The sequence below is a fragment of the Furipterus horrens genome, unplaced genomic scaffold (genome assembly GCF_987537825.1).
Source record: "Furipterus horrens unplaced genomic scaffold, mFurHor1.1.pri manual_scaffold_12, whole genome shotgun sequence".
NCBI classification, from domain to species: domain Eukaryota; kingdom Metazoa; phylum Chordata; class Mammalia; order Chiroptera; family Furipteridae; genus Furipterus; species Furipterus horrens.
The window spans coordinates 90,569,811-90,592,559 of NW_028327182.1; the positions used below are offsets into that span (position 1 = coordinate 90,569,811).

At 42.8% G+C, this 22,749-nt stretch overlaps 1 protein-coding gene across 2 annotated transcripts in view; it reads left to right on the forward strand.

Moving 5' to 3' along the window:
- FAT1 (FAT atypical cadherin 1) overlaps window positions 1-22,749 on the forward strand; it is a 104,123-nt gene that overhangs the window by 35,332 nt on the left and 46,042 nt on the right. For both annotated transcript variants that reach the window (XM_090258900.1, XM_090258901.1), the window contains exons 2-4: window positions 621-935; window positions 19,457-19,518; window positions 22,194-22,523. In XM_090258900.1, coding sequence (XP_090115026.1) covers window positions 621-935; window positions 19,457-19,518; window positions 22,194-22,523 — 707 coding nt within the window. The remainder of the gene's footprint in view (window positions 1-620; window positions 936-19,456; window positions 19,519-22,193; window positions 22,524-22,749) is intronic.

Genomic DNA, 22,749 nt, shown 5'->3' on the forward strand with positions numbered 1-22,749 from the left:
GTAAAGGGTGTGTCTACCGAACTAACCTGTGTAGAGGAGTTTGCTCCAGCCCATTCTCCAAATTGTAGCGGGGTACCATGATGCAGCAGGGTGGGAGTGGGGGTGCGTGCTAGACCGTAGAGGCTCAGATCTGGGCCATAGCTTTGGTTTTGACCCTGATTGACATCCAGAAAACTCAACAAATCTTAACCACCCGTAAATGTCATCCTTGGAAAAGCAAAGTGTTCGGCCATTAGATCATCTCTTACTGCCCGTGCATCTCATTGGGTTGTTTTGAGACTTAAACAAGATAATATTTGCAGCGTGCTTCCCATAGTACCTGGCACCTAATACTCATACTGACAACAAGTACTTTAATAGCCAGTAGCCTGTGCCAACTCTCATTCTAATTGTCATGTGTGTGTGAGTTTATTTAATGAAGCTCTGAGGCACCTGCTGCCTTGGCTCCGTTTTATGGGAAACGGAAGCATGGAGATGAGCTCAGTGGCTCAAGGTCACACAGTTCTGTGGCTTATAAGCCCCCCATAAATCAGAGCTGTTATTTAGGTTGCCACTTGCTCAGAGTGGCAGTTTTGGTTGTTCTTGACGCTCTACTTCAAGTTTTTCTTCTTTGTCTCCAGGTGTCATAGAGACTTCAGATCGTCTGGACCGCGAGTCCGCCTCCCATTACTGGCTGACGGTCTACGCCACGGATCAGGGTGTCGGGCCTCTTTCCTCGTTTATAGAGGTCTACATCGAGGTAGAGGATGTCAATGACAACGCGCCGCTGACGTCAGAGCCAGTGTATTATCCTGAAGTCATGGAAAACTCTCCCAAGGATGTCTCAGTGATCCAGATCGAGGCGTTTGATCCGGATTCTAGCTCTAATGACAAGCTGACGTACAGAATCACAAGTGGAAACCCACAAGGCTTCTTCTCAATACATCCAAAAACAGGTATGTGTGAATACTGTTATTGCATGAAATGTTCTTGTTGGTCCTCTCCTGATAGGGGGACGTTTTAAATTCATTTTTCACTTTTCTTTAGTTTTTAATTGTTTTCCTTCTGAGTTATTCGAAGTAAGTCTTTTGCCAGATAAAAACTTAATCCAAATTTGTTTTTCTTTTGAGGTTGCTTTTGTAAAGCTATTTCATGATTTTGCCTCGTTTGTGGAATTTTACTTACAGGCTCAGTAGTAGCTCCTAAATTAGTGATATTATCTTAAATTCATTGCAAATTCTTCTGTTAAGTATTCCAATTTTCTTAACTACTTTTTATGAAGAATAGCAAGAGTTTATTTCACAATTCACAGGTGGGTTTTTTGTTGTTGCTGTTTCTGTTCCATTGTTTGGAATTTTTTAATAGAGCAGTGCCGAGTCTCTGCAGGCAATAGGAACTGGATTAAACTATTTCCAGAGTGCGAGCAGTTACTTTCTCCAGGTGCCAACTCAAGATTTCCCTCCGTTTTCTCTTCTCGATGTCTGACCCTCTGCTTCTAAGCAGATAGCTTCTTCTCCTTAAATCCTTAAACATCTACTAAACGTTGTTCTTTTATATTGGACAATGCATCTACTTTTTTCTTAGTCTTCAGTTTTTGTTATTACTATTATTTAGCAAAAAAAGAGGTCCAGCCGGGCTTTCACTCATGTAGTTGAAAGTTCGCTGTCATTGGTGCACTGAAAAAATGGACTTGGCGCTCTTCCTTTTCCTGGTTGGCGTTAAAGCAAGAACAATTTATTTGTAGGAAAATGAAACTTCCAATCAAATAGATCACTGGCCTTTGAGCCCAGATATTTCTGTGAGTCAGTTCTTTCTGTGGAATCTAATTATGAATTCCGAAGAAGGAAATGTGTTCTGGCTTACGTACCTCTCTCACGTTTTCGCATGTTATTTCTCTCTTGCTTTAGGGGAGCTGGCTTGTTTGCTCAGTTCCTGGGTTGTCTCTTAGACACGTGTCAAGGAAATAACACACAAAAATCAAAATTAAAGAGGCATCTTCCGCTTCCTTAGCAATCTTTGTTATCCCTCTTTGGTACCATTTTTATTTCGTAATTTCCTTTGTTGAATGTAAAAGGAAGCCATTCTTAAAGTGGAAAGAAGCTTGAGTTCAAGATCCATGTACCCCAGTGCCTGTGGAAAGACACCTGATAGAGATCATGTGTGTGTGTGTGTGTGTAATATTTGTGTCTTAAAAAGTATGTTAAAATGTTAGTTTTAAACCTCTCATCGGCATATTTCAACCTGATGTTCAAAGAGACTGTTTTTCTTGACAGTTAAACATAAACATAAGTTCAAGATTGAGTTTGGATGTATTAGGATTTTCTTTTGCTTTGAGATTGTTCTTAATGCTCTACTCTTTGGCCAAATTCTGGTGGGCTGCCCTGATAGAGAATAGCAGTGAGTGTGGAGTCATAGAGAACCAGTCATTGGTGGAGCCATGTAAGAATTTAATTATATAAACGAGAAAAGGGATCGGAGTGTTTTTTCTTCTGGATGCATTAGGGGCAGGGTGCGGGACTCCCAGCCTGTGAAAAAGGGCTGGAATTAAGAGATTACACAAGAACATGAAGACTTAAAACACATCTCTAAATGATTAATTAAAGGCTTGTTTAAGCAATATAGTTGCATGCTCTGTTTACTGCACAAAAGTAGTAACTAAGTTTAGCCTTTTATTTGTGTGTGTGTGTGTGTGTGTGAAATCAACTGAAAGAAAACTTAAGAGCACACTACCAAATATAAACCAAGAAAAATTAGAGATTTATAATGATTTTGAAGGAGGATTTCAGACTTGAGAAACTGTTTGCCTGAAAGCAAGGGGGCAGGGGTGTCACAGGCCTTGAGAAACAGAGGAACCTAGAAGTTCTGTATGTTAGGGCCATTGTGGGGGCCTTGAAACCTCTGAAGTAATGATAACACTGTTGTGTTGCTGTGTCTTGTGAAATGGGATTCATGTGGCCTTGCCACTCCCTTTTACGTCTCTGTCCTGCAGCTCTTAGGAAGAGTTATCTGCAGAGACTTCTTTCTTATCACCAGGAAGACGGAGTCCCCTCCGGAAGTCCACGGAAGAAAATGCACAAGGGTTACAAAGAGGTTTTATTTCCTCATGGGCCGAAGGCATGTAACAGTGAAGAATAACGATAGTTAGCACACGGGAATATTTGTTGTGAGGTGTATGATAGACTGTATGGATAGTTAAGAAGTCTGATCTCCCCTCTGGTCCTCTGATGTCTTTTCAGATAATAAATAACCATATTTTCGCATGGGCATTGTTAAAGAATATGGTTAATATGGCTTCACAAGGTCTGACTCTAGAGGACTCTAGTCCGTCAACTCAGCAGAAAGTTTGGGCCTGATCCTCAGGGTCCAGAGCGTAATGCTTCCGAGTGTACTTCTTCCTCAAAACTGTTCGAGCAGACTTATTTCAAAGAGGTAGTTTCGTATCATTGGAGGCCAGATTGTGAAAGCTGATGAAAGACCGCCTGGGAGAGAACGTTCCCATGATGTACTGACCCAGAACACCACCTGGAGACCCTCTATCATGTTTCTTAATCATTAATGGCTGAGTGCGAAAATTACTGGGCTGGAAACGAGGGGGTCTGGGCAGCAGCAAGGCTTCCACGTCCTTCCCTTGTGTGGTCGGTCAGTGGCGAGTGTTTTGCACGCCTGTTAGGGCACCTGTGTGCAGAACGCAGCTCACTCGGAACCATTTGTGGGAAACACACCACCGCCTCTCACGTGCATGTGTTCCTTTTGCTCTGTTCACTATGCAGAAGGTAATACTTTTGTGCATCTCCTTCGGATGAACAAATCTGAGGAAGTAAACGGAGCCGACTTGCTCCTTAGTGGGGCGGATAAATGTAGGGCCCCGGGGATTGTCCAGCAGCCTAGAGAAAGCCAACTGTCATTGCCATTCGGGCCATCTGTTAACACATCAGGTATGTCCAGAGCTTCTGCCCTGCACTCTGCACACTAACAGATGCTCTGAATCCAGGTAGTCTGAGAGGGTGAAGAGCAGGTGGGTGTGGGAGAGTGTGTGATGGCCCCGGTCCACACCTCTGGGGCCCTGGGCAGCACCCCGGGGCGGTGGGAGTGATTAGGGGGATGAGGTCTCTTGGCAAAGTTACAGGGCTTGATACTGAAGGGAGTAAAACTGAACGGGTGGAGAAGGGGTAGGGGCGGACGTCATGTTGGGGACACTTTGAAGGAGTGGCGAGCTAGTAGCCAAGAGATAAAGCTAAACGAGTGTGGGGGAGAATGGATGGAAACCCTGAAGTACCAGAATAAGGGTTAACAGATGATATTTATGTGATTTTTATAAACAGTGACCTGTTTTCAAGAGTCTCCATGCAGACCCTTGGAATGTTTCATGTAAACATAAATCCAGTGACCTCACTGAGTTATTTTGGAGAAGAAATATCTCCATAGCAGCCTTTTCTCCTTTTGTCATAATGCAGCAACATATTAAAAAAGAAAAAAGAAAAAGAAAAAAACAGAAACCCTTCTTAGGACTGCATTTGATCATCTGAATTTTGGGTGCCAAATGACAAGTTTGAATGAACATTTTTGAATGTTTATCCTTTAGCCAAAGTTTTTGTGCCTGATTATGGTGCCAGGAACTGTCTTTCTGCATCTCAGCTGGTTCCTATTATATTGTTTTTCTTTTTCAGGGTGTCCAGGCAAAAGAGACTTGGTCCGTTTTTCTCTTTTCTGATACACACACTTTTGTTGACACCAGCATTTTTCATGACCTCGTTTTGTTTATGTCCGGTATCAGTTTGGGTAGATTTGCTGCTTCTAATGTAAATTGTGCATTTGCTCAGGATGGGAGACAGATGAGAGCATGGAATGCGAGGCTGTCTGAGCTCTCCTGACCCCAGCCCCTGCAGACAAGCGCGTCAGCCACAGCTTCGTTGGTGGCAGGTGAAGGACAGCCAGGAAGGGGAGTCCCGAGCAGCAGGGACCAGCGTGGGCCTCAGGGGTTTCATTGTCCACAAGTGCCTCAGGACGCTGAAATGACCCCAGCAAAGTGCCTGTTCAGTCTGTGTTATCAATTTGAACTTCTGAGGAGTGGCTACAAATTAGAATTGGTAGATAATTTTGAAGCGTTACTTTAGCAAAGACGGTTGTTTTATTCTCTTATCTGTATGCTTGGTATTTTCCATGTTCAGGGCACAAAGCAAGTATTGCTTTTTATTTCTGAAAAGCTTTGTTGGAGTGTCATTGGCATACTGTCAATTTCACATACTCAAGGTCTGCAGCTGGACAAGTTTTGATGTCGCTATACAACCGAAGCCATCACAGCCAAGCAGTGAACGTACTCATGGCCTGCAGAGGTCTCCCCTTCCCTCCCTGGTGTCCCTCCCAGCTTCCTCCCCATCCCACCCCAGGCTACCACTGATCCGCCTCCCGTTCCTACATGTTAGTCTGCATTTTCTAAAATTTTAAATAAATGGACAGAGACAGTGTTTATTCCTTTTGTGCTGAAGCTTCTTGTACTCCTATTTGCTCTGCGATTCATGCACGCTGTAGTGAGTCCCAGCGCTGGTACGTTTGGTTCACTGCCCTGTGTGTCCCTCATATAGATGTCCCATGATTTGTCTACCCAGCCCCCTGTGGATGGACCTTTGTGTTCCGGCCACTGGTTGGCCGTTACATATACAGCTGCTGTGCACATTCGGGAATAAGGCTCTGTGTGGACAGAAACTTCCATCTCTCCTGACTCCAGCTTGGAAACTGCCTGAAGCCAGCAGGCCCCTCATCTCCTTTGTTTCCCTTCTCTCAGGATTTGCCGTCTTTCTGTGATGCTCTGGTGTCCCGTCAAGCATTGTTTTATTTATTTGTCATGTTGGAGGGTGAACCTGGTTCCCTGCTTAGAAGTGGAAGTTCAACTATTGCTTTTTAATCTGGAAAAAAAAAATGCTTATTTAATTTAACAGCTGCCGTAAATACATATATACTGTTAAAACCTCATTTAATAACTAGTATACATCTCCCTTTTTAAAAAAAGATTTTCTTTAATTTTAGAGAGAGGGGTGGGAGGGAGAAAGAGGGAGAGAAACAGTGATGGGAGAGAAACAGTGATGTGAGAGAGACGTCGATCGGTTGCCTCTTGAACTTCCCCTGACGAGGACTGGGACCAGGGTTGGGGACCGAGCGCACAACCCAGGCCTGTCCTGACCGAGAATTGAACCGGCGACTTTTCATGTTGCAGAACGATGCCCAACCGAGCCAACCTGGTCAGGGCAAATAGTATAAATCTTCTGAACCAAGATTTTTTGTGTGTTTGTTTGTTTATTTATTTATTTTTAGAGAGAGGGGAAAGGAGAAAGAGAGGGAGAAAAACATCACTATGTGGTTGCCTCTCACTCGCGCCCCCAACAGGGGACCTGATATGCAACCTAGTCATGTGCCCTGACTGGGAATCGAACCAGCGACACTTGACTCCCAGGCCAACGCTCAATCCACTGAGCCACAGCAGCCAGGGCCCGGGTATCTTTCTAGACTTTGTAGAAATACAGACCACTGTACACTTTCATCTGCAAAATTGTGTCACTGTGTTGTACCTAAGGCCCAGAGCAGGGTCCTCTCGTTCTGGCTGGGCCACCTTCCTCAGAATGCCATTTATTACTATCTGTTCTGCTTACCGAGACACGAAAGTAGATGTGTGTTTGAGAGACAGAGAGAGAGAGAGAGAGCGAAAGAGAGAGAGAGAGAGAGAAAGTGTGTGTGTGTGTAACATACTTCATACGTTATATTACTTGTTATAAATAGGCCATGCATTCACAAGTACAAAAGGACACCCATGAAAACTCTGGCTCCCATTCAGTTCCCCCGGCACAAACTTTTCTTCCCCAACGTGTTAGCTGTATTTTATTCTCTGTCCTCGGTGCTCTGATGTGAGGAGCCTCGCTGCCCGGTCAGGGGCTGCTCCCCTCAGGGCTAGATGGTCTCAGAGGCAGCAACGACCACCTTCCACGTGCTCACTGGCCAGGGCAGACGCCGTCCTCGGAAGCAGCCCTTTATCCGGCCGCTGCCCGCCTGCCCTGGATATCCCAGGCCCGGGTACCAGACACGTCGGCACAGGCCCTGTGCTCCGGAGCCCGCCGGATGCTTCCAGCCGGCCAGGGCTCAGCCCCCGTGGCTGCTTGGCGGGCCTTTCCTAAGGAAACCACACCAAAGGCTCTTGCTCAGGCTTCCTCCCGGCTCCCGCTGCCCCCTGACCAACCCAGTGCGGCCTCCTGTGGTCTGCATGACGTGGCCTGGCGTGCCCCTCTCTTGGGAATGGTGAGTGACAAACTGTCTTTTCAGTGACAATTGTCTCCTGACCTGTTGGCCTCACCGTACCTGACTAATAATCGTCGGCAGCCGTCCGTCTCGAGAGACGATGGTGTAGCTTCTTAAGAGTCTATCTGCACCGCCGAGAATGGCTGTGCAGTCCAACTCGGGAGTGACACGGTATATGTCTCCTCCCGTGTTGAATCGACATCTTGTGATGACGCTGGAGTGTCCTCTCCAGTGAAGCTGAAGCTACAGAGCCTGGGCAGGGTGATATGGAGGGTCTGCTGTTGCCCATGCAGCAGACCCCCCCTCTCTTCGCAGCTGAAGGGTCCAAGGGAAAGACGGAGTCAATACAGCTTGGCTTCAGGTGCGCCGCAGGAGTTGCCGGTGTTGACTACAACGTCAAACCGCCTTAGGGACTCCGGCTCCGGATTTTCTGTCGGGGTTTACTCCCTTAGCCTTTCCCCTGAAGAGGTATGCCGCAAGGCAGTGGAGGTTTTTTGGAATCAGAGTTTTCCTTCTCTGATAATAAAACCTACGCTATAAAACACTTTGAAGCAACGGGTGTCTGCGGTTTCTTTCACTTGTGTATGAACGAGCTGGAATATATTTTTATGTTTTTTAATACAGGTGGTAGCATACTCTACACAGTGACGTGCGTCCTGGGGTCTTCCATGACTGTATTAGATGCTGTGCTACAGAAAAATGATTTTGTTATGATTCCTGATGGACTTGCCACGTTCTTACACAATTACAGATGCCTCTGCATGTACCCTTCACCACTCATTTCACGGATCCCCTGGTTTTACGCTGTCTAGTGAATGAATTTTTAAATATCTTCTCATTTATTGATTACATCTTCCTGTTTGGGAATAGATATGCTGACGGACAGTTTTTTTTTTTTTTTTTTATGGTTAAAAACAAATCCATCAGAAGTGTATATTAAGTAAAAGTGGAGGTGCCCATGTGGCATGTGTGTGTGCGTGTGGCTGTGACTTCGGTGTGTCAGCAGGAGCATCTAAACAGGCTTTCGGCCCTGTGACAGCTATTGGATCTATTTCTGTCTGCTTGACAGAAATTATAAATGGTTTAAAAACAATTTTGAGGCTGTTTCAGCTTACTCTGTTCGAAGCCTTTTAAAAAAATTCTGTAGAGGAACAATTTTACCTATTTTGGTGGCTGATCTTTACTCTTAAATCTCTTTTCATGGTTGCATCTGCCGCCTGGGATATATAATGTTCGCATCTTCCAAGTCCTGCAGGCTCTCCCCGGGCAGATTCCCAGCAGGTGTGTTGTACCTGTCACCTTTGAGAGTGAGCCTCGAGGAGACAGCCAAGGAGAAACCAGCAACCCTTGGTTTCCTTTTTCCATTTCCTACTCTTCTGTCTTGTGCTCCGATCTCTCGTGCACTGCTTCTCCACCTCTCCGCTGTCCCTGACCTCACTTCTAGATGAAGCTGAAAAGGACCTTCCGTTCGGAGTCAGGGCAGGGAGAGGAGTGGCATTGCGTGTTGTGCTTTGGATGTTACCGGCAACCTCGCCTACTTACTCTTACAAAAGCCTTGTGAAATGGGTACAGACTACTGATGCCAGCAGTCTGCTGTCTTCCCCAGTTTGCACATAGTTCTATGACTTCAGGGAGGTCAAGGCCACCTGGCTGTGGCCACCTGAAAGAGAGGCATTTCCTGCCTGCTGCTTCTGGCTGCACCTTCCCAGATTTGCTCTGTGCCTCTGGCTTTGGGAGCCGGCTCTTCTGGTCTTTGTAGTAGGAATCGCTGTGCTGCGTCACTATGGCTTCAGACCGAAAGTAACAGCGCTCCAAATAACCTGCGAAGGGCCAGGCAGTGACGCATCAGGCTTTGTAGGTCATGCAGGCCTGGCACTGCAGAGCCAAAGCAGTCACGGACAATATGGAAATGAACAAGCGTGGCCGTGTTCCAGTAAAATTTTATTTTTCGACACTGAAATTTGAATTTCACGCCCTTTATGTGTTCATGTGTCACAACACATTCTTCTTCTTTTGATGTTTTTTCCAGCCGTTCTCAGCTGGCCAGCCACACAAAAACAGGTTGCCAGTTCGTTCCCTGATTCTTGATCAATTGATGTAGTTACCAGTTGGATTAAATTGTTGACTTATTTCTGAAGGCTGGACCATTTAATATTCCTGAAGTAAAAGTGGAAAAATTTCCCATGTTTTCAGGAGTGAGTATTTAGAAAAGATGATACACAGTTTGCTTCTCCAGTGTATTAAAATTATTCTTTAAAGAATAATAGCTAGAATATTTGTTTTCAAAGTTAAAATCTCAGAGCAGAGTAAGCAAGTTGATGAAAGACTGTTAGATTTCTTCTACTGTGAGAAGTAACTATTTCTCATTAGGAGATAAAATATCTCCAAATTTTGAGATTTTTCACACTTCCTTGTGCTGATGTATCCTCTTAAGAATACTCTACCTTTCACCGTTGGCTGCCTGTGTATACTAACCAGATCTTTACCATTTTCTGCATTTTTTCCATTCCTTTATTCTCAGTTGAGATAGTGATGCTGAAATTACTAAGTTCTAGCTTCTTATGCTTTGTAGAGGACTTAATACAGTGCCTGTTTTTAGTTTATTTGTTTACATGTAGCGTAGCGTATTGAATATAGAAGTATTTTATGTTCAGTATAAAAAATATTATTTGACTGCAGATTGAGGTGGTGATCTATACTCGCATGTATATAGTCTATAGGTAGTAATTCCTAAAGCGTGCAAAGCCATAAAATGCTCTAGTAGCTAATGGACGTACTCATCCATGTTCTAGTCCAGTATCACATTATAACTAATTTTTTTTCTCCAAGTAAATAGCAGTTTATTGTGGCTGTAACAGCGGCTGAACGAAGTGCAATAGGAAGTCGTTACAGCTGCAAACAACTTCCAGGGGTTTCCGGTAACATTCGGTAGCTACAAAGGAAGGAAGCGGAGACCAGTCACTTCACAATGGCAGGAATTCATTTTTAAAAAAAATAAATGTACCTATTTGTAGCCTCTTTTCCAAAGACCTGCAAATATTATAAGGAAGAATTATAGATTTTGTTGACCTGCTTTTCTGCTTTGAAATTTTATAGTAAAGTGTGTTATCCTAAAAGTGAAATTTTATCCAGTGCGTTTCCTACACATGTTGAAACGATGATAGACTTTTCCCCTAAAATCTGTTAACATTGAATTCATAGGACCCAAGGGGTATTCGGTGTTGTTTTTTTAAACATGTTGCTCAATATTATTTCCTAAAATTATTTTAAGGACCAGTTTAATATTTTTTATTTAAGTGCAGTTAGCCTTTTCCTTTCCTTTCCTTCTTTTTTCTTTCTTTCTTTTCTTATTTCTTTTGTCAACATAGGATGAACCTTAAAAATGGGTTGCGTCCCCTCCCCTCTCTATCTCTGGTATATCTGACATTTATAGGGATGATGAAAGCACTTTGCAATATATCATATTTGTCTTTTGATCTTACATTTATCTTAGGTTTCAATGCCATCAGCTTCCAACAAGAAACAGCTATTAAGATAGAATTAAAACCAGAAGAGAAGTCTGAGTATAAATTCCTGTTCAGCCACTACCTGTGTGACTTCAGCCATTTGATCTATTTTATTGGGGTTTTCTACGGGACTCTGAAAGTCTGAACTACATGAGATCCCAGCTCCTCTCCAGACTGGACAGTTTGTGACTAGAATTCCATTTCTGGCTCCAAGCCTAATCCACTCGGCACCAGGACCGCAGTGACAGACAGTAGCCGCTCACACGGCTGCAGCTGCTAGGGGAGCTCCAGGCAGGCTGTGCTCAGATGCAACCTTACAGCCGTGCCTAAATAAAGACAGCGCGATGCTGTGTCGTGTCTCTGAGCTCACGGTCTGAAGCTCCAGTGGGGTGGAGGCCGAGCAATGGCCACAGGAGAAACAGAACGTTCCCTTCGGTCCCGCAAGGCAATCTGTGCTTCTAGAATGGGGGATGGGCAGCAGTGCCCAGCCTCCCTGCCTGTCTTTGCAGGTCTGCTCTACCTGTATTTTCAGTGTGGGTGCTGGTCTTGCCTGTGTTTGGTGGGGGTGCCATCCAGGCTCAGGTCCCTGAGGGCCGGGACCACCCCGTGGTCACTTACTGCAGCCACCGTAGAACCAGACTGGATACTGAGCGTGTGGTTGCTGCTTAGTACTTCCCCGCGGGCTAATGCTGATTTTAAAAATCAGCAAAATTGATACGATGTCCATTTCACCTGTTCGAAGAGAAGGTTTAAGAAGTGTGAACAGGAAAACGCCTTGCTTGGTTTCGTTTCTGTCCCTCCTCCGGCCTGCGGTGCCCTCCATCCAGCTACTGACCAGACCCCAGGACTTCCGCTGTGATCTTTGCGAAGTGCAGTGCACAGCCCTGTTCTGAGAGCATTTTTACTTTATTAAAGCTGGTTGGGTAGAGATCTGTAGACTAGCACGTCCCATGTGGCAGCGAAGTGTGGGCAGAGGGGCAGTCGTGTGCTCCGTGGAATCTGTCATCACTGTCTCCTGCTTCCCCGCCTCCCTGGGCTTTGTTTTCTTTCATAATTTATTTTAAAAATTAGAACGGTTATCAATTGTATTGCCTCCTTCACTCCCCATTCATTAGTCTCTCTAGTTGTTGATAGCTCAACTAACTCAAGGCTTGTTCTATTTCAGTAGTTACTGTGAACATTTAAAAATATATAACTTCTAACCTCTCATATATTTTATATTTATTTTAGAGTTGATGTTTTTTTTCCTGGCAGTAAGCATTTTATTGTTGTTTCTTAGCCATCAATAATAAGAAGAAGGGGTCACGATGGCTAAGGTGGAAAGGAGTGTTTGGGCAAATGTAGGGCAAGCACAGGTAAATTTTTTGACTAAAGAGAATATTTTTTATTGGGTAAAGTATTTTTGAAAACTTAAAAAAAAAAAAATCTTATTGTACCTTGGGGGCCCACATTGCTTGAATTCTTACAAAAACAGAGAGAAATTGTTTTGGTTTATTCAGAGCATAAAAGGGTCTTTTCTATTTTCCTATTACAACTTTGTAATTAGGACTTGTATTTTATAGGCATTAAGCTAGGATTTATAATTACTGTTATGGGGTTACTGAAAAATATTTAGGCAATTTTTATTTCACTATTCTACTTTGGGGAAGGAAAGAATAGGATAAATAATAATATATTCAGTGATACAACTGATGTATAATTGTGGCATGCTTTATGTATTAATTTTTTAAAAAGAATAACATTTAGCTTCTTTGGGGTTCTCAGCCAGAGATGTTCAGGAGCCCCCCACCTCCGCCATCCCCAAGCTGAGGCAGCCTGCTTCCACTTCCCTTCCTTTTGAGGGGAAGCATACAATTAACTTGGATTACTTCAAACATTTGGCACATTCCTACCAAAAGTCATCTTTGGGCCTGAGACTTTATTTTTAATCCTCTGCCTTTTAATTGTCTTGTGTATAGAATAATACCCTATAAAGTTATAAAACATGCCAAATGAAGACAATAATATTAATACAATACAGAAAACCATATGGGTGATTATCTCTGGATTATAGAATTGTTTGTTTTTCTTACTTCTCTCATTTTTTGTTTTGTTTTGTTTTGTTTTTTGGTATTCTTTCATTACTGCTGTTTGATATTCAAATAAAAAGGTGTATTAAATTTTGAAGGCTACTGCAAAATGCCACAAGCTGGAGGGCTTAAAACAACAGAAATCTATTCTCTAATAGTTCTGGCAGCCAGAAGTCTGAAGCCAAGGTGTTGGCAAGGCCAGGTGTCCTCTGAAGTCTCTAGGGGACAATCCTTCTTTGCCTCTTCCAACTTCTGGTGGCTCCCAGCATTCCTTGGCTTGGGGCAGCATCATTTGTCTCTGCCCTCGTCTTCACTTGGCCTTTTCCCCTGTGTCTTGACTACATCCTTTTCTTCTACTCTCTTTAGACAACACTTACTGAATTTAGAACCTACCGTAGAATTAGGACAATCGCAAGCACCTACTTGATGATGTCTGACAAGACTATTTTTCTAAATAATATCATAGTCACAGGTTATAGGTTGGTTGGGCATATCTTTTGGACAAGGCCACAAGGCCACCATTCAACGTACAAACAACTGTTTCCAGAAGGAAGAGAAATATGCTGTTCAGTGATCAGTGACACAGCCATTAAGTTTGTTATTTCCTTTTATCTTGGAAAGGCTACATTTCATTTAGTTTACATTTTAACCGGCTTTGATGATGTGGGTCAGCCGTTGTAGATTTGTTAGGAAGGTTCTGGGAGATGGTTTAGACTTTGTTAGGTAACTTATGAGCAGTGGACATCTTCCTGTAGGCTGTCCTGGCCATTTCTTCCAAGTAATTTCTGCGATGCTCTTTCTGGTTCTTACGCACTATCTCTCATACGTCCATAGTCCTATCACAGTTCTCTCTATCTCAAATGGTATTTTGAGATACTTTGTTCCTGAATGTGGCCAGTGGTGGTAATGAAAGGGACTGAAAAGAATTCTGTGTTTAGGAAACTGTTTCCATAAGAGGGCATGGAATTTTTTCAACATCTTTAAGCTCTTGGCCCAAAACGTTTGGCGTGGGATGGATCACCAAATCACCTGGAAATCTCTGTGGAATTGGACTAGGTGGGTCTTCCTGAACTGGGATTCTGATTTGGGGGTGGGGGGGGAGGAAGTGGGTTCAACCATCATTTCTTCTGCTTCTGACACATCCCTCTGGTTGCATTGCCTGGAGTGACAGAGAAACTAAAAGTTTTCTTTGGTAAGAACTCAACTCTGGCTCCAACTCTGCTGCTAACTCTGACTTCCAGGAATTAATTTAATATTCCTGAACCTCATTTCCTTGTTTTCAAAGTGTAGGATTTGGGCTAGAAGATTTTAAGACTGTCTGGCTCTAGCAAACTTACTTTTCCAGTAAGAGGGCATTTTAGAATGTGTGATACATTTCATTAAATTTTTGTTTCAAAAACATTAGAAAACATTGTAAAACATTGCCACTGTAATATTTCTAAGAAGTGTTAATTTTTTATAAACATGACCTAATATTTGAGGGTTTAAAATTTTTTTCCAACCTAAGATTAATCTTCAAGAAATAACATTTCTCTATTTCACTCTAACCTTAAAAATATTTTAATGTTTGAATTTCTTTAAACTTGTTAAAAGTCAAACATTACCACAATAAAGAAGTATATAGAGTAAAACATGAAAGTGCCTTTTTCTCTTTTCTTATCTTCCTTTGGCCCCCCTGTTATTCCCCAGGAGTAACCACAGGTAGTAATTTTGGGTTTAACCGTTCATAAGGTGTGAACACATATTACATGTCACATATATATATACACACACACACATACATACATACATACACACATATATATTATATTACCATTTTGATTTTTGTAATATGCTTTGTGTAAAAGTTGCTTGAGCAATGTTAAGCTTTCTAATCTATTCACCTAAGATATTATAATTGTTTTATTGTAATTGTTGCTGATTCTTAAAGCATATAAAATGTCCTGGTAGGAATCCCTGCTAAAGTAGGGGTTAAATGTAGAAGAGTAGAAACCCCCAAAACTCGGTGGCTTAAAACAACCACCACCATTTAGTCAGGGCTTCTGCCAGGCAGTTCTGGTTTTGTCCAGGCTTGGCTGACCTCTCTTGCAGGTGGTCACTTGGCTGGTTGGCTTGAGGCCGTATGGTCCTGCATGGCCTCACTTGCATATTGGGTAGTTGGTTGGGTATCTATGGGAACAACAGGGCTGACTAGACCACACATCTTCTCACCCAAGTTCAAAGTGACTTGGAATACAGAGCCCTCAGCAGGAGCCCTTGCTTGCTTTTCTCTGTTTTTTGTAGGTAGCCTGTACTCTAGGCTGTCTTATTGTTTCTCGAACATAGCCTTTGCCTTCCACCCTTCATCTTTGTTTCTTAAACACTGGAAACGAGTCTCGGTCTTAATCATCTGCGTTCTTAGTGCACAGAACAAAGTAGCTGAATGAATACTTTAAGGTAGCTTCACCTATGGGGACTGTCTCCCATTATCTTTACCTACTAATGCTTTAGTGCTTGTATGTGAATTCTGCGTCATGAAATCTGTTTGACCTCTTAAACTTTGAGCAGTTTGGAGATGGTTTTTGGTATTGATTTGTAAGAAATGTCAAAAAATAAAATTTTCTAGCGAAACAGTTACAATTAATCTAACATTCTCTTTTCTTAAATGAACTCTTCTCTAAAGCAGCATAGAAAGGCTATGCATAGTTTTTTAATGATGTTTAAAGAGTATAGGAAGTTTGGTTTCTTAGTTTTACATACCTTTATGGGCTAAATGTAAACTGTTAATTGGTGAGAAGATATGGTATCTATTCTCTCAGCCCACCTGCTTTTATAATAATGTTGGTCTAGAGAATGGGATGTTTTTCTAGGCCAAGGAAAGAAAATTTTCTATTTCTACCTCTAATTTTAATGTAACAGTGCTTCACAGAAAAGAAGGATAAAACAAATGCCAGCACTTGCGTGTGCATTTTCCTGCTTTAACCAACACTATTTTAATTTCTAACTTGCGTTTTTGGACCTGTTAAATGAATAATAATTAACTTGCCATTTTTTCCCCCTTAAATTTTGCATAAGCCACAGTTCGCAGTTTATGGAGTGTTCAAATACCATAATGCAATATATTGTGCAGTGTGGTGTGATGGGGAGGGAAAAAAACAACAGAAAACCTCTCATCTGGGCCTCAGGAAAACTAAACTCTAATCCTGGCTTTGACAATGACTTCCTGGTGACTTTGGAACAATTGAATTTTTCTTTGGCTCAGACACCTGAGCAACTTCAAGGTTCCTCTGCAGTTTGGAAACACTGTACTGTTTCTGTGAAATATAAGCCTTTGGCTGGGATTTAGTAATAAACATTACAGATGAGCACAGATGTTTAAAATGGAAGAAAAAGATGCCCTTTTTTAGCTATTTAATACCTACAAGGTTAATAACATGTACCAGGTACATAGAAAAGGCTTATACTGGGTTCGTTTTTGAAATAGTTGTTTATCACAGAGGCAAGGAGGGAGGATTAGTGGGATTCCAGAGGGGAAAATAAGAGGGAATGACTGTTGAATTCTGCAGCTAACGTGATGTGGCTGGAGCATGGGATATTTAGGTGGCTTTTCCTGCCATTGAGCGCCCAGTGCGGTAGGTTGCTTAAGGTCCCGTGTACCTCTGAAGAGCACCCACGGTTTGCCTAGTGTTTTCCTGCTTCCTTAGAAAAGTTCGCCCTCTTTTCAGGGTTGACTTTGTATGAAACCCAAGAAGCACTGATTTCCCACTTTCTTTGGTGTTGACCACAGCCTGTCCCTGGGGATGGCATCAGGGCAAAGAAAGCCCGGTGACACTGATGGGATTCCTTTTGGTAGGAGGGTGTGAACCTAGAAAGGACTCTGTGTCAGTCTGAACTGTCCTGCATGTGTGTGAACTATCTCATGTGACATTTAAATGCCAGCGGCCACCTGAGGCCCATGGCTGCTGTGCGTCAGCCCGGGTCTAGATCCTCTCTCATCTCATGTTTGCGTCACTCACGCATCTGCTCTGTTAGCGGGCTCAACTGTCTCCTCTTTGGGCAAGAAATACCTTTGCTAGTCTACTTTCTGCCTCCTCTAAGAACTTGGAGGAGGGGTTTCCTCCTTAACTCTCTCTGCCCCTGGCTTCTGGGACACATGGTTCTGTCCCAGCTGTGGCTGCATAGGCTTCTTAGCGGCCTTCTAAATGTTGATGTTCTTTACATGAGTAAGACTGGCCCGCCAGTTGCTTTGTTTTTCAGTAGGTCTGTCTCTTTCTAGGTTCCTCATACTCTCTTCTATACTTGTGAAATAGCCCAAGTTCATTTGTTTGCCTCGCACTGCTCCCCTGCACTTCATGTCTGTGTCTCTAAATGTCCGCCGGACGCCACGGTCACCTAGTCTGCCTGTCACAGTGCCTGCCACACCTTGCCTGTCAATACGTGTTAAATGGTTGTCTTTTAGCTCATGTATATGTGAGCTATAAATATGTATCATTTCCAAGGTCAGTGTAGTTTATGCATCTCTCTTACTCTAAAACGTATTTTAAATTCTGCTCTTTTATAATTTTAAGACATGCATGTGCTCACACCCTGAAACATTTTGGGGGGTAACGGAGATACAACAGTGTCACCAAGAGAGGCATGAAAGACAAAGCCCCTGCTCTCATGGGCTCTGCAGTCCACAGAAGAAGACATTGAGATGAGAGACCATGGTAGTGTGGGGTGATGCAGTAGAGGAAATAGAGGAGCTTGGAGAGCCGAGCTGTGGGACCCCCAGCTCGGCCTGTTGGGGAAGCCTCAGAAATGATGTGTAAGCTGAGAGCTGAAGGAGCGGATAGGAGTAGCTAAGCTGAAGCAGATGACAAAGGAACAGGGGAATGCGTACTGCATTTGGACGGAATTTAGGTTCCATTTGTGTTCAGAGGAGAGTTCATTTGAAGCGTAGAGAACACACAGCTAATTCCAAACCTAGGAGGTGGTCAGGTCTGCTTTCTGCGCCCTTCAAGTCAGTAGCATGGACGTAGGTACACCTGATTAGCAGTCTGGTGTGCTGCATGTAAGTGAACTGGGAAGTGGGAAATTTTATTTGCTAACAGATATTACTTGCTGTGGAAATGTATTGCCAACGGATATTCGTGCAGAATGATTACCCTCTACAGAAGCGGCGTATTATTTTGCTGAGAACATGCATGGCAAGCTGTAGCCGCTTGGGAAGGTGCCATCAATAAGAACTTTTTGACGGGCACCTTAGCACAGTTAGGTGGGACCATCGTGGTTATATCCTGTCGTTCCGGAACTACTTAAAACGACAGACTGGAGGCGTGTGGTACACTTTGGGTAGGAAAAAATAGAAATGAACTTTAAAAGGGTTTTAACTAATGGAAATCAAGCTTGTGCCAAAGCAGCATTTTGACATGGTTAGCCGTTGTAGAGCATTTTCCTTGGACCTCTTAATCTATAGGAATGTTGTGGGACAAACCTCAGATTCCAATTTACACAATAGTCTTTTGTTGTTCTTATTAAAAAGAGTGCGTGGCTTCATTGAAGTGTGTGGAAGGTGATGTTGAATTAGGTTCTTAGTGACTATTTAAGAAAAGACTTCAAATCACATGAAAACCTTTCATTTACAAATGTAGAGAAACATTTTAAAGAACCTTTCATGGGTGGTTTTGTGAAGTTAGGATAATAGAGAAAATCAATTAGAGTAATAAAGTCTGTTCTTAAATATGAACCGTTTGAAGTATTTCCTTGCTGGGAAAACCGCAGCAAGCTGAGCAGGAAAAGGTGAGCCCTGGAATGCCACAGGGGGCTGGGCCTGACGGGATGTTAGAGGCACTCAGCCCGCACCTGCCCGTGGTCGCAGCACGGGCTGTGGAGGACGTGTTAGTGGTGGGGGCATTTAGTCTGCTCGTATTTTCTTTTTTTAAGTACAAAAATATATTTAATCAATTTTAATGGTCTTCTAGGTTCCAACATATGTTGACAATTTAGCAGATAGTTAACGTAGTCTTGGAGAGAGACAGAAATTTGATAGTGTAGTTGGATAGAAAAATCAAAGAAATAAAGGGGTTACTTTGAGGCTCATTTATTTTCTTCCTCTTTTGGAAAATCAGTGATTGTTATTTGAGAAACATTACCTGGGAAGTAACATTTCCTTTTATCGCAGTTCTTCATTTTTGAGAGTAGATGATTCAGAGGTAATGAAGCATAGTTAACATTATGTTTTCTAATGGTCCTTTTCACTAGTTATAGATGTTACTTCCGTCAGTTCTTAATCATCTGCAGCGCTTAAAGGAGATAGGAGTGAGGTTGAAAGCCTGAATAATTTCATCGCATGTTCTAAAAATCTTTTCTGACAAAATGCATATTGAAACTACTAAACAAAAATAATGGAACTGATATGAGTTTTCCACTTTCTTAAGACTTCGGTCACGGATCTGTTGTGCCTAAGGATTGTTAACATGCGAGTGTTATAAAGTATGTCAAACAGAATAAAAGAATTAACTGTTCTTGTATTAATCATTTTATTTTTTCTTTGGAGAGTGAATGAGAGAGTTGCTCAGGCTTTTACACACAGGTGCGGTTCTGTGAGGCGATGGGTCATTTTGTCGTAAGGATTCATGAGCTGTCGTCCTTTTATAGGTCTCATCACAACGACGTCAAGGAAACTGGATCGAGAGCAGCAGGACGAACACATACTAGAGGTAAGCATTTCTTTGTTTTTAGTGGTTTTGCAAATACACTTGTAAATATCATGGGAAAGAGCAATCTTGTTGACATTAACTAGTATTCATGGCTGTTAATATTTTGTTATGTTAGCTTCCTGTCATTAATAAAAAGAAAACCAACACATTGTGAATGTATTTTATGTCCCCTTTACATCCCTTTCTGTCCCCAGAGTACAAGACCACTGTCCTAAGTCCCATTCTGATTTTTGTCCTTCGTCCATACTGACTCACAGAGTGAACAAAACTGAAAGCAGTTATTTGAATTTTATTTTCATTTACATAAGTGATTTTTATGCCTTCCTCATCTTTTCCTCGATATTATTCTTTTAAGATATATTTGTGTGAATAGATCTAACTCAACTTTTGAAACTAGTTAGCTCGTTTCCACTTTTTTTTTGCGTTAACCAATGAATTGTTCATGCATTTTAAACTGAATTATATAAAGCTTATGCTTTAAAGAAATTTCTAAAATAAAGGTAGATGGAATGTCTGACGCACTTTTCTAAGAGGTCCTCTTCTGAGGAGGCATCTCGTGCTCGCGGGAAACACCGCTTGTCCTGCGCTGCCTGCTCTGTTCCTCGGGGATAGTAATTACGCTGCGGGGACAGAGACCGCAGTCATTTGGAGGAAGGAGGTGGCATGCACTGTGCTGTTGCCCTGGAACCACGGCGAGGCCGAGAGAGGGCAGCCCTGGGAGGGGAGCCTGAGCAGAACAGACCTGTCACCTCTGTTACCGTTCCTCTGTCACACGTTAGAGGCCAGACCTGGAGAAGACCCAGGGCTTTTCTTTGACTGTGGATTTTCTGCACAACTCTTACATTCTCGTCAGTGTGCGTCATTAAAAACATTCCGCACTGTGGGGTTTTTTTTTAAGTCCCTCTTTTTATATTATTGCTGTTCATAGTGCCTCTTGCGAAATTTCATTTCACGGTTAGTCAAAATTTTCTCCCTTTTCAGTAAAATATTTCATTTTATAGCTCTCACTATACACACACACACACATATATTGTGTGTGTGTGTGTGTGTGTGTGTGTGAATATCCTGGCTAGAAAAGGTGATTTCACAGCCACAATTACAGTTAGTAATTTCTCCATGATTTACCTCCTAACTGTTTAGTCATGGGTTGTATAGTTCTCTTGAATTGTGTGTGTCTGTGTGTGTCTGTGTGTGTGTGTGTGTGTGTGTGAGAGAGAGAGAGAGAGCGAGCGAGCAGTGTTCCATTTGTATTCAGTCGCTAGTGTGATTGACAGCGGGGCAGATACGGTTCCTGAAGAAGACGAACAGGTGGCAGGTTCGCAGAGCGGCAGGCCCCACACTGGCACCCTGCTCCTGTCCCCGCCCCCAGGCAGTCGTGGGTGTCACTTCAGAGCCCCCTTGTCTCAGTGACTGCCAGGGCTGCATGGGAACAGGCCGAGGATACTTCACCCTGAAGATACCGCTAAAGATGTTGATGGGAAATAAGATACCATAATAGTGTGTTTTCATATCTTGTGCGTTCTTCTGTAATCCTTCTGTGTGGTACATGCACCAAGGCCCCGTGCAGGGACTAATTTGACAGTCTAATGAAGGACCTTTTTTCCATCGCACGTTAAAAACTGCGTTCCTGGCCTTGCTTGTTACCTCCACGCCTAGGAACAATTTGACGATGAGTACTACAAAGAGTAGTGCTTGGTTGTGTTTCTCTTTCATTTTTCTTTTCCCCTCAGATAGCATATGAAAACTGATCAAAAGGATATACTTTGAGGTGTTAAAATTACAATAGCAATTTTTATCTTGTTTTGTTTTGAGAATTTGCGAAGGTAAATTGTGTACTTGAAACAAAGCAACTACTTTATTTAAATACTCTTGACAAGTTCTGTCAGGATACAGTCACACCTTTATAAATCACCTGCCAAGCTTCAGTAGAAACTAGTTCCACGGGGATCTTCCATCTCCTTGAGTGCTAAGCATTTCGTTAATTAATTTCAGAGGTTGTGGGTGAGGGGAGAAAAACTATATTACGAACGTCATTACTTTTAATCTACCTGCAACCCAGGTATGTGCCCTGCCCAGGAATCAAACCTGCGACCGTTCACGTTGCCGATCGGCACTCAATCTACTGAGCCATACCAGCCACGCTGCTTACCATATATCTTAAATTTATGATTCAGCTTATTTTATTGATGAAGCTTTAAAGTGATAGTTTTTTTTTTTTTTTTAATGTACTCTGTGGAGCTTTTCTTTTAAGTATATAGAGTGTTTTTTTTTTTGTTTTTTTTTTTAAGGGGACTCTTTAGATATTTAAAATGAAATCTTCATGCATCTCTCTTCCTTGGCTTAAAAAATAGTAACTTTTCCATGGCTTGACGTTTTGGTGACGTTCACAGTACGGGAATGATGGCATGAGGGCGAGAGGTGGCCTGGTAAGGCAGGGTTAGGGCTCACAGCCAGTCGTCCTTCCTTGGCCCTTGGCCCTCCCTGAGTTTCTGTCTGAATAGAAGAGAGGTCATCTTGCCCCCATGGCAGGGCTGTTGTCACCGTGAGAGCAGGTGGTCTGTGTCACAGAGCTGTGTGTTTCTGCAGATGCCGATCATCATATCAGAAGACATTCACTTTTCATAGAGTGTATTTTAAAGACATTTGTTGATCTGTTCGTTACCTTCAATAAACAGGTTACCGTGACAGACAATGGCAGTCCCCCCAAATCCACCGTGGCAAGAGTAATTGTGAAAATCCTTGACGAAAATGACAACAAGCCTCAGTTCCTGCAAAAGTTCTACAAAATCAGACTCCCAGAGCGGGAAAAACCGGAACGGGAGCGCAACGCCAAGCGCGAGCCTATATACCGGGTCATAGCTACAGATAAAGACCAAGGCCCCAATGCCGAAATCTCCTACAGCATCGAGGAGGGCAACGAGCAGGGCAGGTTCTTCATCGAGCCCAAAACTGGCCTGGTTTCATCCAAGAAGTTTTCGGAAGCTGGAGAGTATGATATTCTTTCCGTGAGTTCCAGTCAAGTCTTTGACCTTGTTATGTGCATTGATTATGGTCTCTTTCCCTTATCACTTTATTCAGTGAATGGCCTCAGAGTTTGTGAGTGGCCACTGCAACGTAGGGGTTTGTTTTTCCTCTTCTCAGCTGTCACTCCAGTTACTATTTGTTGAGTGTGGCACAAAGAGGTTGCTCTTTTCCTCAAACACGTGGGATATGCAAATACAGATGTAAAAT